Source organism: Dipteris shenzhenensis, chromosome 5, assembly GCF_047967505.1.
Source record: "Dipteris shenzhenensis isolate YYH24624 ecotype China chromosome 5, Dip_SZ_1.0, whole genome shotgun sequence".
NCBI lineage: Eukaryota > Viridiplantae > Streptophyta > Polypodiopsida > Gleicheniales > Dipteridaceae > Dipteris > Dipteris shenzhenensis.
The window spans coordinates 45,031,872-45,045,938 of record NC_141600.1 but is presented as its reverse complement, the minus strand read 5'-3'; the positions used below and the strand labels follow the sequence as shown (position 1 = coordinate 45,045,938).

General features: G+C 47.1%; 1 protein-coding gene across 3 annotated transcripts in view; it reads right to left on the bottom strand.

Moving 5' to 3' along the window:
- The window catches only part of LOC147902083 (RING-finger, DEAD-like helicase, PHD and SNF2 domain-containing protein), a 143,752-nt gene that overhangs the window by 126,302 nt on the left and 3,383 nt on the right, over nt 1–14,067 (bottom strand). For all 3 annotated transcript variants that reach the window (XR_015541000.1, XM_087374667.1, XM_087374668.1), the window contains exon 3: nt 10,927–11,184. Coding sequence is in view for 2 of the 3 variants with exons in the window: in XM_087374667.1 (XP_087230793.1) it covers nt 10,927–11,184 (258 nt within the window). In the remaining variant the exon portion in view is untranslated. The remainder of the gene's footprint in view (nt 1–10,926; nt 11,185–14,067) is intronic.

Sequence of the window (14,067 nt, the reverse complement as noted above, 5' to 3'; positions counted from 1 at the left end):
TCTATCTGAGTTGAGTGTGTGTAAGAGTTGGAGAGATCTTGGGTGGAGGTTTGAGTGATTCATTCCCTCCTATTCTCTAACATGGTATCAGAGCCATAGGCTCTCGGCTCTTCTTCATCAAAGCACTCTCTGAAGGAAGGAGTCCCTTGGCAGAAAGGCGATTCTGTTTTCAGGTCAGGCTAGCACGGGAGGTCAGTACATATTTTTTGCTTCAGTTTTTCAGTTTGCTATTCACCGAGATGGATCAGCGTTCAGAAGCCTCTACACCCACTGCTCGTCCTTCCTCCTTCTCCAGTCATCTTCCTTCTTCGTTTATTCCCAATTTTGGTGAAGCTGGAAAGCTCAATGGGATGAACTTTCCAATCTAGAAAGTCAAGATCCGAAGCCATCTGTTGGCACGGAAGCTATGGAAGATAGTGATTGGGACCGAGGAAAAGCCGGAGGACATTGTGGACAAAAGAGGTGAAGTTTTAGTTGAAGCAGATGCAGATGAACTCAGTGCATGGGAGGAGAGGGATGCTCAAGCCTTAGCAATGCTAATTGGCACGAAGATGCTATGATTCCTCATATCCAGTTGGCAGAGACGTCTTCAGAGGCGTGGGCCATACTGAAGGAGCTGTATGAAACCGATAATACAGCCCGTATCATTACTCTTCAGCATCAGCTTTATAATCTTGATATGAATGAAGGTGATAGTGTGCATGACCATCTGACAAAGGTGAAAGTCATGCGGGACCAGCTCGCAGCGGTTGGTTAAAAGGTGGACTCGAGTCAATTGGCGTTGCTCACACTCCACAAGTTGCCACGGAGTTTCAAAAGTTTTGTGACTACGGTCACTGCGGGTCAACGGACTAAGCCAATCACCTTTGAGGAGCTTGGCCCACTCCTGCTTCAGGAGGACGCTGGAGAGAAACTCTTTACGCAAACCGACGAGAAGGCATTAGTGGCCAAAGACAAGCCTAGAAAAGGCAAGCCAAAGGAGTTCAAGAAGTCAGATCCTTGGGATAGAAGTAAGACAGGATCTTCATTTCACAGGAGAAATATTGCAGAGAACTTTTGAAGAGATTTCAGATGGAGGATTGCAAGACAGCAATAACTCCCATGGAGGTCGGGCTCAAGCTAAGTGTTCACGACACATCTCAGCCGGTCGATACTCCCTTGTACCGACGATTGGTAGGAAGTTTGCTTTACCTTACCAATACTCGACCTGATATTTGTTATGCAGTTGGGCTATTATGCCAGTTCTCTGCTTCTCCCAGGAAGAGTCATTGGGATGCAGGTTTACGGATGCTGAGGTATCTAAAGGGTATTTGCACCTATGGGATCACCTACACCAAAGGCATCGAACTAGGCGGGTTCTGTGACAGTGATTAGGCGGGTGATGCTAACACCAGAAGATCGACAACAGGGTATTGTTTTTTACTTGCATCTGGTGCCATCTCTTGGCTGAGTAAGAAGCAACCCACAGTGGCCCTTTCATCTACAGAGGCAGAGTAAAGAGCCGCGTGTACAGCAGCTTGTGAGACACTGTGGTTGAGGTGGATTCTGGAGGACATGGACGTGTGTCAGGAGGACGCAACAGTGCTGATGTGCGACAATCAGAGTTGCATAGCCATTGCCAACAATCCAGTGTACCATGCGCGAACCAAGCACATCGAAGTTCATTACCACTTTGTTCGAGAACTCATCATCGACGACGTGATCGAGCTTATGTACTGCCCGACTGCCGATAACTTGTCCGACCTCTTCACGAAGGCACTCCCTCGAGAGCAGATGGAGCACCTCATCAAACGCATGGGGATTGGCCCACAGTTGTGACATTGAGGGGGGGTGTTAGAAACTCACTGTGCCCACCTGTGAGCCCCCGATTTGAGGGGACAAGGGGCAGTGAGAGGTAGGAGGGCTGGGGAAAGAGAGGGACTCAGGCCGGCATCATAGGCAACCAGCACACGGGCTGGTTGCTGCCTGCAACAGCAGGAAAACAGGGGCCTTAGGCCTCACTTGGAGGCGCCTGCAGCTGCGCAGACTGGCTGCACAGGGCACCCTTATATAGGGGCCTGTGGCAGGCCAAGTTGGCCCAACCAGGGCCACCGACCAGGGCCAACCCTGGTCGGTTTTCTAGGGCCCACCTGGTCATCCACCAGACAGGGTACCGACCCTGCTGGTCGGTCAACTCAAGGGGCCTGGGCAGTGCCTATAAAAGGCCCACTCCTTCATTGTTTCCAATATCCAGTGCAAGACTGAAAGCCTCCTTCCAAGGCTGTGCTGTGCACTCAGTTCTGGAGCAGTTTGTGAGAGAGAGAGTCCTTGAGTATTCTCCAGCACTTTGCTGTATTTTGTATTGCTCCCTGTGAGCTGTTTTTTCTGCCCACCCTCCGGTGGATGAATATACTCTCTCTCTCTCTCTGTCCAAGTTATTTCTGAGTGAGCGTTTGTTGCATCTGTGATCATCTATCTGAGTTGAGTGTGTGTAAGAGTTGGAGAGATCTTGGGTGGAGGTTTGAGTGATTCATTCCCTCCTATTCTCTAACACTCTCAACCCGAGGCCCAAGAGCCAGCCGTTCCACATGCCACCAGTATGATTTCGATCACTCCCTAGACCACATCTACGATGGTTACCTTGCGAGTCTCCTAGAGCATAGAAAGAAAGAAAGAAACAAAGTTTATGAATTTTTTTAATTTGTGCAACAGGTTGGATATATCCCCCAACCAATGAAAATCCTGATACAACAAGCTGTTAGTGGAGCTACTAAATGAGCGTCCATACCAATGCAAAAATGCAGAATACTACGTCCTAAGTACAACATAGTCATGTTGATGGTCGACTATATATCACTCTCAGCATCGTCATCAATATCATCATCATCAGCAGTAGCAGCAAGATATCAGGATGGATGAGGCAGTGGAGACATGAAGTCAGCAATAGAGTGATGTCAGCCACTCAGAGGTGCGGTCTTGACACGTCTCCTGGTCGTAGCTCTTCGTCTGACCAGGGCCACTGTGACCCCCGTCGGTCGGGCTCCGCGACTCTAAAAGAAGGAGGGGATCTCCCCAAGTGTGATCTGTGTGTCGACCCTCTGTCTGAGCTATCGGGTCACAGGCTCCGGGTCACGATCATGTTGAGGCCTCGTCTCGTGGGGTCCATGTGATCTAGCTAAAAGAACTCTGTGATAGAGCTCTGAGAGGGATCAGCCGAGGAAGAAGCCTGCTCCCGTCTCCGTGCTCGAAGTATCCTCTCACGGTGTCTAAGTGCCTCATGAATGAAACCTGCCAAACACCGCTAGTCGGGGTAGGAGAGAAAACAGGCCAAAATCCCATAACTATCCCTAAAGAGGCAGTGGAAACGCCCTAGGATCTCATAGTACACAGGACACCTGAAGATGAAATGCTCCTCTGTCTCAACCTGCTACATGTCACACAGTGTGCATATGCGCCTCTCCTTGGGTAGTCTGCTCTCGATGCGAAGTCTGTGTGAAGAGACCCGGAACTGCCCAAGAGAGATCCTCAGCGAGGGGTAGGTGAATCTGCGTGTATCTTGGTGGGTCAATGAAACCCTCCGCTGTGATATGTAAGAAGTGATCTCTATAGAAGCTAAGCTTCACTGGGAGTTCACTAGGTCCCAACCAGGTCCGAAATGTGTGTAGCTGTAGTAGATCCTCACGGATAACCTGGTTGACCTCGTGTGATAAGAGGAGAGAAAACGGAGCATCCATGCTGTACTAGAAGGGAGGTAGTCTATCCATGTGAAGCCCCAATCGCTCAAACCATCTCTCTGTACGTGCATACCAGCACCTCTCGTCTCCTCTTGCTGCAAGTGCCATAGAAGAGGATAGAGCTATCCATGGTAGCCTGCTACGCCCCGAGGTATAATCCCCATATTCCCTAACTCGGTACAGATATGTGATGACTTGAAATGCAGCATCTAGCTGTAAAGAGGGTGATCCAAACTCAGCTTGAATGATCTGGTGAGGAACGGATGACTTACCATGAATCATCCGTGATAACATGAGAATTTGTAGCCACTCCACACGGGCCCACTCTGTATCCAACAAGTCTGGCCCCCAACAAGGGCTGCCGTACATCCCCGCTGGGCGAGCCAAGGAGTCAAAAAGCAACCCCTTGGTGCATGGATCCTGAAAAAGCAAGCGGAAGCATTGTCTCTCTAGTCTGGCCAATGAAGCATACCCTCTACTCAAGCGTGCCTGCATATCGCGGGTCTCATAGTGAAGCTGGGTCCAAAGAAGATAACCCCAAGATAAGTGTATGATGAAACTATCTCAACAGATGACCCCGTAAATGTGAACTGCTCCTAACGCATGATGGCTCGAGATATATTGAAGATCATGACCTTGGTTTTGACCTTCAAATCATAAGACTCACAAAAGGACTGTAGTGAGTCTAGCTGTCTCTGAAGCCCCTCTGCTGAGGAAGACGAGAGCCACGTCATCCGCATAGAGCAGAATCTGGATCAACATGCCCGCAAGAGAGCAACCTACACCCAAGTCATAGCCCAAGTCCTTTAGGCGCCGTATGAGGCGGGCTCTCGAAACCGTGTCAAATGCCTTGCGGATATCCATAAAGCAACAATAAACCCTCTGCTTCCGTGGCCTCGCCTCCTCGATGATACATCTGAGTGTGAGGATGTGGTCCATGGTTCCATGATCACGCCTGTCCTGCTGCTCTAAGTCCTTGACACTCTAGAAGTCTGCTAACCTCAGAGTCAAGTACTGATGCATAAATCTTGGACATGACATGTCCAATCATAATAATCCTGTAGTTCTCCGGGCTCATGGGATCCCCTGCCTTGTGGATGGGTGAGATAGCGTTAATGGTCCAAGTGTGTGGAAATCCCAAACACGCAGCTTCATTAAAAAGCTTTGCTAAGATCAGGGATAGGAGGTTAATCCCATATGCAATGAACTTAGTGCATAGCCCCTCATGATCCTTCGCTCGGCCATTATGAAGTTTCATTACGGCATCCTTTACCCCTCCTCTAGTGAAGAGGGTGCAGGATGTGGGACGAGGCATGTGTGAGAGGTTAGGGACTGGCTGATTTGGGATGTCATAAAGTGTGCGTGCATAATCAAATCAGATCTCAGTGTCAGTGAGTGGCAGAGGGGACCGTCCTTCTAGAAATCTCCGCCAGAAGTCCTTAGAGTTGTTACTAAACAAAATGTCCAATAGCTCCTCCTCGTTCCGACGAACGAAGTCTAGTTTCTTCCTCTGTACCAGTCTACAGTATTCACGTAGCGTATTCGGTGCGCTCGGAAGACTGTTTTTGGTTTCGAATCTGAGTTGACGGCGTAAAGCCTTACACTCATCATCATATCAACTATTACAAGGTACGGTTCCAGGGGTGGTGGGCAAGTGGAGCGGGTGGTGTGGGGGAAAGCGTGAATGGCAGCCTTGTGTAGTGAGCGGGTGACAACGGTAGCACGATCCTCTAAAAGTGGTATGAAGTCAATATAAGCGAGAAGTATGTATAGACGGCCAGCGTAAGAAGGTGAGTGATCCCGATCAAAGCATATATCGTGGTAGGTGGAGTAAGCACTGAGTCGGGTGGAAGGTGCTGTGTGAAGGGAGGTGGAGATGCTAAAGAAAAGGTATGTATGATCAGCCCCTGGGGGGAGAGGTGCTACAGTGAAGTCAGTAATGCGAGATGTGAAGACAGGGGATCCCATGATGTAATCAACACCACTGGAGCCCCCCCCCATGTGGAAAGCATGTGAAACCACCTGAAGCAGGCCATCTATCAAGACCATTATAGATAATGAGATCATGTATCCTACCGAGGTCTAATAGGGCCTGCCCATAAGATGAGAATGGACCTCGCCTGTCAGTCGAAACCCGTAGCATACTTGCCTCCTCAGTCGAAACCCGTAGCATACTTGCCTCCTCAAGGTCAATATCTGGCAGTAGAGTGGAATCATCTCTGAAGTCAAGAAGTGGTACCTGACGGGCCCTTGTCCTCGCGTTGAAGTCCCCCACTAAAAGGACTTCTCCGCAGCTAGAGAAGTCAACGATGGACTGATAAAAGGCAGCAAATCTCCCCTCCTCACCAATTCTCTTCATGTAGCAGCCCAACAGTCCTTCCCCTATAGAATCAAAAGCACAAGAGAGCCATATGAAGGTTCTGTACCCCCTAGAATGGTTGGTGCAATGATGAGTACAAATTGCTTAGTCAATGTTGGCACTCTGAGACCACATGGACACCGTGACGAGATCGTACCAAAAAAGAGTACCAGCATTTAGTGTGGCATAAGAATCCGTCATGAACAAGAACTCTTTGAGTGTACTATATAGCAATAACTCCAAAGAAATTTGAGGTGAAGCTCTTGGAAAGGAGATCCCCTCCAAGAACCGTATACACTGTACGACATTCCTAACCACCCATGCCCAACCTGGAAGACATACCCTATCCCACAGCCCACTTGGAAAGAGGCCATCAAGAAGCTGCAAAACAGGAAGGCCAAGGATTAGGAGGGCCTCCAAAGAAAGCTCCTAACCCATAGTTGGGAGGTGCTTGCTCCAATTCTGCCAAGCTATTGAATGAATCCTTTTATACATGCTTCTCGACTTCTTGGATTGCAAACACCATCATACCCATTCACAAAGCAAGAGATCCCATGGACACAAGCAACTAACTACATGACTATCATGGTGGGCATTGATCGCAAAGGTGTATGGATATGCTCTTGAAATCAATGATTACGCTGAGAGAGCAGACATGCAAGAAACTGGGTAAGAAGGTTTCAGACAAGACTAATCCACACTAGACCACATCTTCATCCTCAAGGCCATCATAGAGGAGGCTAAACATATATTGCTGCTTTGTGGATTTCTGGAAGGCCTTCGGTTAAGTACCAGGGTTTGCCTCATTGTATTACTGCGAGCTTTAGATATCCCACAGGATGTTATATGGGCAGTCAAGGCCTTACATGAGAGTGTGATAAGAGTACGCATGACTAGGGATTGGCAAAGGAGGTAAGCAGCTCCATTGGGGTGAAATAGGGGGCATTAGGGATGCTCGTATCCCCCACTCTATTTGGCATGTATATTGACAAGCTGGCCTCTTCTATGGACACTCTATTTGGCCGAGGCTCAACTTTGGCACTTATGTCTTTCTGATATCTAACACAACAGAGGGATTATAGATGCATTCGATAGCGCTGTAGACCTTCTGCGAGAGTCGAGATATCCAGGTCAGTAGTAGATTGGACATAGGCCCTGCGAGCACCTGCCCCATCAAGGGGACCGTCAATGCAGCATCTAGGCGACATGCAGTCTCATTGCCGTCCTCAAGTACCCGTATAGAGAGGAGTCAAGGACATTAGCAAGTGATTCTCAGACATGCTCTAGAGACACTAGGACTCCCATGTTGGATAAATAGGGGATCAATGTCCCACCTGTTAGCCCCCAAATGAGGATTGCAACAGGGCTTGATACCTGTTGCAATATAAAGAAAAGAGTGTCATATAGGCACGTGAAGAGGGAGTGGGAGAGACTGCCTCGTGGTGGGCAGCAGACGGGGCCACGTTCGCAGCAACAAACCATCCTTCTTGGTTCGGTTTTGAGGCAGCCACCCTGGTCAGTGGATATCGCTGGCAGTGAGCTCATAGTCTGGGCTGGTTGTGGGGTTGTATATAGCCCAGCCAAGTGTACATGGATGGGGATTTTGGGTTGGGGCAGCAGGGAGCAGCAAGAGACTTGGCTGGGGCTAGAAATAGGTGGTACTGCTCAAAAGAGTCTGGAGAGAACTGCAGGTTGGCAGCAGACAAGGTCTGCATTAGCTTGGCAGTACAGAGATTAGGGTAGCAGACCTGCAACGTAATCACTGGCATATGGCAGGCACAACCATCAGCAGACTGCAGTGAGCAGTTAGGTACAAGCAGCAACAGATGTGTAGGTGTCTGAAGGCATGTACGTCAGCTGACAGGCACAGATTACTTGCTAATCCCTTGGAGATGTCTACTGTTTAGCTGAGATATCTATCCCTACCTAGCATATCACGGTATCTTGTGATCCCCTCCCAGGTATCCATTTGAAGCCCAGAGCCTCTCCCCATGTATGAGTATCTTCCATGCTTGTGAGGATGCCAACTGGTTTGTTCCAAGTGCTATCAACCCCAGATGCCAAACAATACAGCTGCAACAGCTTTCTCACCCTCTCCGGGCTGACAGAGGAGCTCCCCACAAACAAGACCATCTCATCTGTGAACTCAAATTATGAGAGTTGCTCCTCCTACCAAACCAGAAGATGCATACTAGCTAGGCCGTCTGCTGGAAGTTGAAATTCACCTATTTCTGGGGATCTCTTTGTCCAACGGATATTGGCCCTGATCGTTAAATTTGTCCTTCTCTCTCTTGCACTTGTGGATACAAGCTCACGCAGGCCCAAGCTGGTCACCTTTGGATATCCTTTCCAAAAGTCAATCGCATCCATCTGCTAGTGTCGAAAGAACCTTCAAAGAGGAAGGGAAGAAGGATGCGAGATAGCAGGAGAGGGTAGGGGAAAGGGGCAGCTAGGGAAGAGACGAGAGAAGAAGAGTAGGGATTAGAAAGCAAGAAGGAAGAGGAGGAAGGATCGGTTTCTTTGGTAGGGGGTCGGTCCTAAGTGCTGAAACAGCCCACTAGAAGGGAGCGGGGCTACAAGGGGGCGGCCTGGCCCAAGGACGAGCACCAAACTAGGCACGGCAAGGAAGGGGGGTGGTGAGGCTGCTTAGGGGAAGCAAGCAGGCCCTCCGGTGCAGCGTGGCAACACCAAGCCTAAGTGGGCAAGAAAGAAATGTGGGTTGGGGCAGCTAGCAGTGCCGGTGATAGGGATCGGCACATTTTTTAAACCCATTTTGATGCTGACTTTTAAATCTTATGATTAGCCTTCTCCTTTAGTGCTAGCCTTTGTCACGGTTGACTCTGCCCTTCACCTCCGAAGTGCCCACAGAAACTCAATAGAAGAGTAGGGATTAGAAAGCGAGAAGGAAGAGGAGGAAGGATCGGTTTCTTTGGTAGGGGGTCGGTCCTAAGTGCTGAAACAGCCCACTAGAAGGGAGCGGGGCTACAAGGGGGCGGCCTGGCCCAAGGACGAGCACCAAACTAGGCACGGCAAGGAAGGGGGGTGGTGAGGCTGCCTAGGGGAAGCAAGCATGCCCTCCGGTGCAGTGCGGCAACACCAAGCCTAAGTGGGCAAGAAAGAAATGTGGGTTGGGGCAGCTAGCAGTGCCGGTGATAGGGAGCGGCACATTTTTTTAACCCATTTTGATGCTGACTTTTAACTCTTATGATTAGCCTTCTCCTTTAGTGCTAGCCTTTGTCACGGCTGACTCTGCCCTTCACCTCTGGAGTGCCCACAGAAACTCAATAGAAGACCTTTGTATAAATGGATGATCAAGTATGTGTGGGTGTGTCGATTTGTATGTGTGAGAGCATATGCTTATACTATGGTCTACACCCACTGTTGGGTGATGATGAGGTCATTGGGGATGTCATAGTAGCTAGTCCCTACTATGCATGACGGAGTTTATGGTATAGTGACTATCATGAGATTGAAACTGCACTGTGTGTATTTTAAGAGGATGAATTTGTGCATGTTTCTGGATATATGCTTCCGTAACAATTGCGGACATGCACATTTCACTTTGTGCATAAAAGGCAGCCCTAGGCCCCATAAATGGCAGCCTAGGGAGGGGTGCAGGGTAGCCTATAAAAGCAGCCCTTCCCCTGCCATTCCTTCACTTGTTCGAGCCCTAAGGGGGCCCAAAAGGGCTCCTATCCTAGGCTGGACCTAAACCTAACTCTAAACCTAAGACAGAAACACTACCCTACTGTTCTCCAGGGGGTACCAATGAACAAGGAATGATCTGTTCTCACCTGACCTAAGGCTGCGAGACTGACTTACGTAGCTTGTGCCTGACTGCTGTCCCTGGACAAGGGCTCACAAAGGGGTCACAACATACGACAAAATCTCCTATTAGGGAACTATTACGCACTTGTCGATGTAGCCACTATGTCACTTTGCACCCCAAGTGCAGGGGTGCATGTGACACAAGCTCAGGAGAGCAGCCTCCTTTGGATCTTTACACTTTACCAACATTGAAAAAGAGAGCTTCAAAAAACAACTAATCAGTTCCAAAGCCCCACTCTGGGCACACTTTGACACCTAGAGCTGCCTGAAGCTCTTTACAGACAAAACTCAAGTGCTCTTCTTCCTATGGTATGCAGGTCAGTTCTTACAGTGGTGGCCTGGCACTCATGGCATACTTAGGGATTTGTCAAACATAACAGGAAACAGAGAACAATGAAAAATGGGGGTGGCCGTTGCAATATACATCTAGTTAACTATTGAGGATATACATCTAGTTGACTGTGAGGATATACCCAGCTCATCACAGAACTGAGGGCAGCTGTAAAAAATAGTCTATTCCAGACAAGGCTCAACCTGAAATGGCTTTAAAATTGTGACTTCTCAGAAACAAAATAAAGGGATGGGAAAATGACGCAGCTCAGTCCCAAATCCAAATGGAATACATGGTCTGTGGAGCACAAAATGCACTCCACCCCAACAGAAAATTTAAACGGCCTTGATAGATCCTTTTTTATGAATGAAAATGTTGAATATTTTCCACTATCCCATGAGAAATAATGTCCCGTTCACATTGAGTACATTGTATTTCAGTTTTTTCATGTTCCATTCTCTTATCAAAATGAGCAAAATGATAGACTCTGCAGATTACCAACTGTTTGATAAGACAAAGTTCAGAACAGTGCAAGACTAGATCCTATTTGCTATAGCTTCAATTTACGAAGATGATGCATCCCAAAAAAATTTTGGAAAAGGAAACAGGCACAGAATCAGACAATTGCAAAACAGCACGTGCATCAAAATCTAAAAGATCGTAAAGATGCAAACCCGACATTTGTTTGAACTCACCTGAAAGGATTATAGTAGAACACAGATTTCCCATCTAATGAAACTACACTGACACAAAAAGGCCATTTTATGCTTTCATTACTGTGCGAACATCTTGAGCCCTCACAACACAATGAAGTGGGCAAAATTTTGGAGCTATCATCAGCAAACGCATGCAACTCCTTTTCACGTGTCACCATCCAATGTGCGGCACGGCTTTGGTAGGGCCGAAGCGTTGGAAGCAGCTGAGGAAGATTTTTACCCAGCAGAGGTGCATTCCTGTGTCCAAATTTAAATCCACTTTGCATTCAACTTAATGAGCCAACAAATTTGGAATTCCATGCTAGAACTTTCTATACACTAATGACAAAACATGAGAACACTTAAAAACTCTAGCATTGAGAGCTCCTTGGTATTCTGATACTTGTAACAATTGCAACATCATATAATGCTTATCCTACAAGGTAAAATTAGCATAGTGACACTATGAGGAGGGTATCAGACACGTTTGAAGCTCTACGTAATATGATGTTTAGCGGGGGGTTTAATGATCATAGTGACAATGTGAGGAGGGTATCAGACACGTTTGAAGCTCTACGTAATATATAACCATTAGCATGGTCAGTCCAAGTTTCCAGTTTCAAGCTTTGGGTCCGACATGCAATGATTGGCTTCTAAGGTTTGTGGAAACCATGAAGTTTGATTCTTGAACATTTTAATTATCCTAACCAAATACAGGGTGGACCAATAAACTGAACCACTCACTTTTTCAACAAACCTCCTTTAACCATCATGCTCAAAAACTTCACACTTAATCTTTACAGCAAGTTTGGGTAGCATATTAGTCATAAACCAATTGTGCAAAACACAGCAAGAGTGTGCGATTGAAAGATGAATTCAAAATTGCTAAATCGCAAAAAAGAGATTATGCTAGATTGGCCCTTCAAAGGGGAAAGAGCACCTTCATGAGAGAATTTATTGCTACATTGACGCTTACATTCAAGATGCCCGAGAGAGAAACGACGGCATCCACACGGATGACGTGATGTTGCACTCTGTGTGTTTGTTACAAGCATGAAATCATGAATCTTTAGCTAGCTCAATAGCCCTCTGGTTATAAGCACAGTTTGGCTCTTTTCATTCAAAACCAACATCTTTCAAAATTCTACTTTACCAAATAGCCTCACAAGTTGCATTGGTGGCAAGAACTAATCTTTTGGGCAAGCATATCAAAATCCATAATTAATTCCTTTCCCACACATTAGACGTATGGATGGTTGAATGCATGGACAATTGTGGAAGGGTATGCCCTTTTTTTAGAAGGGTCACTCACCCATTGTGAGCTCCCATACAAAGAGGACAAAGACCAACCATTAGAGCCTCAGATTCAGATTTTGGAGTGATTATCAGGAATACTCAGCAGGGGCAATCATCTAGTCAATACTGACTGAAAGACGGTTTTCTCATGAAAGTGCAATTAAAGACAAGGCATGTCCATCTCAGGCACGCCATCTTCTTTGATCTAGTGTCGGTTGAGCAGATGCTTGGCCCTGAGCTTGCTGCCCACTACAGCCAGCACCTCGACCAATTCATTGTTGTGGAGGAGTGACAGGAGCTATAGCTCCATGACAGACATCATCAATTGTCACAAAGTCTCAGAGTCCTTTTGAAACCAAAAAGATTCTTAGTCATAAAGCTCCAAAGAGAGGTGCCATCCAACTTATCCTCTTCAGCAAGGAATCCAAACAATTCACCTGTATTTTGAGACATCACAAATATATGAGCTCTGAAATTTTCACTTGGTGTGATTTAGATTACACCAACTGAAGTCACTGCTCCACAAGCTAATGCTTGGCTAAAATCGTTCTTTTTCCCCTGCAAATGAAAATCCCCTTGGCACGAGGGCCCAAAAATGCAAGCACATGAGACTGAAAGCCCCAAATTTCTGAGGGAAAAACAAACTCCAAATGCAAGTAGAATGAGGCAAAGCTCAACAAGGAAGTTGCAAGCTGTAAAGCATCCAAAAACAGTAGTATCCTCCTTCGGAACAGGTCAAACTGTTCAAGAGAGCAGCAGATGTTGCTTCCAAATTAGGGTTTTCTGCAAGAACCCAAAAACCAGAGGCAGCCTTAAAAACAGTACAAAACCCTAAAAACAGGTCAGGAACAAACAGGTCAGGAACAAATTCAAAACTCTAAAATGGGTCTGTCATGTCACAGATTCAAAATCCTAAAAAGGGATCTGTAATCTCTCCAAGTAGGTCAAAATGGCCAGATACAACTGCAGCCAGCAGCTCAAAAACAGCAAAAAACCTGCACAAAATGACTTGCTCAAGAAGTTGTGAAACAGGCGCACAACAGCAAAAACAGGCTGGAACAGCTGGACAAGCAGCTAAATCACCTCGAAAACAGCAAAACTATATGCGATTTTCAGAAAAACAGGGATGGCCTGTTGCTAGAGCAGCTCTTGGAGCTCTCCCAATGCCAAACTGAAGGCGCCTGACTGAAAACAAGTTCTCCAACAAGGTTTCTCGCGACAAAACTGAGGGTTTTCACGACAAAAGTGCTCCCCAAGGGCAGGGGAGGCACAGGAAAGGAAGAGGCTCTGATACTAAATTGTGAGAAATGGAAGCAGTAGGGTGTAACCATAACTGAGGTAAAGACCTATACATACAAATAACTCAATCAACCAACTCAACCACTAACTATGTTAAAGGAAAAAACCCTCAATGCCCCAAACCTTATCACTAACCTAACATTGACCATTGCCTTAGTATTTCCAACAATGTAGGTGTCTATGAGGTGAAACAAGCAGGTAACAAAAGGAGGAGCAGGGAGTAAGAGAGATGCCGGATTTCAGCAGTAAGAGCATGAACTTGTGTCGGAGGGTCGTCATCTTCATCGTCACTTGTGGCGGCTGCAACTCAACTGGCATGGTCCTTAGTTTGCTGTTTGGCAAGCTTCTGGTAGCATCTCTCCTCCGTATGACAAGCTTGTTACAAAAGGTGCACTTGAGAGGCTTGAATGGCATTGTCTTTCCATGTGCTGGTGTAGACCTGGGTTTCCATCTGTTGGTGGAGGCAAGAGCCTCTGTAGTATCTGAAGAAGCTATCGGGCATTCTTTGTTCCGGCGATCAGGGAAGTGTACCTGGGGGGGTGGGCG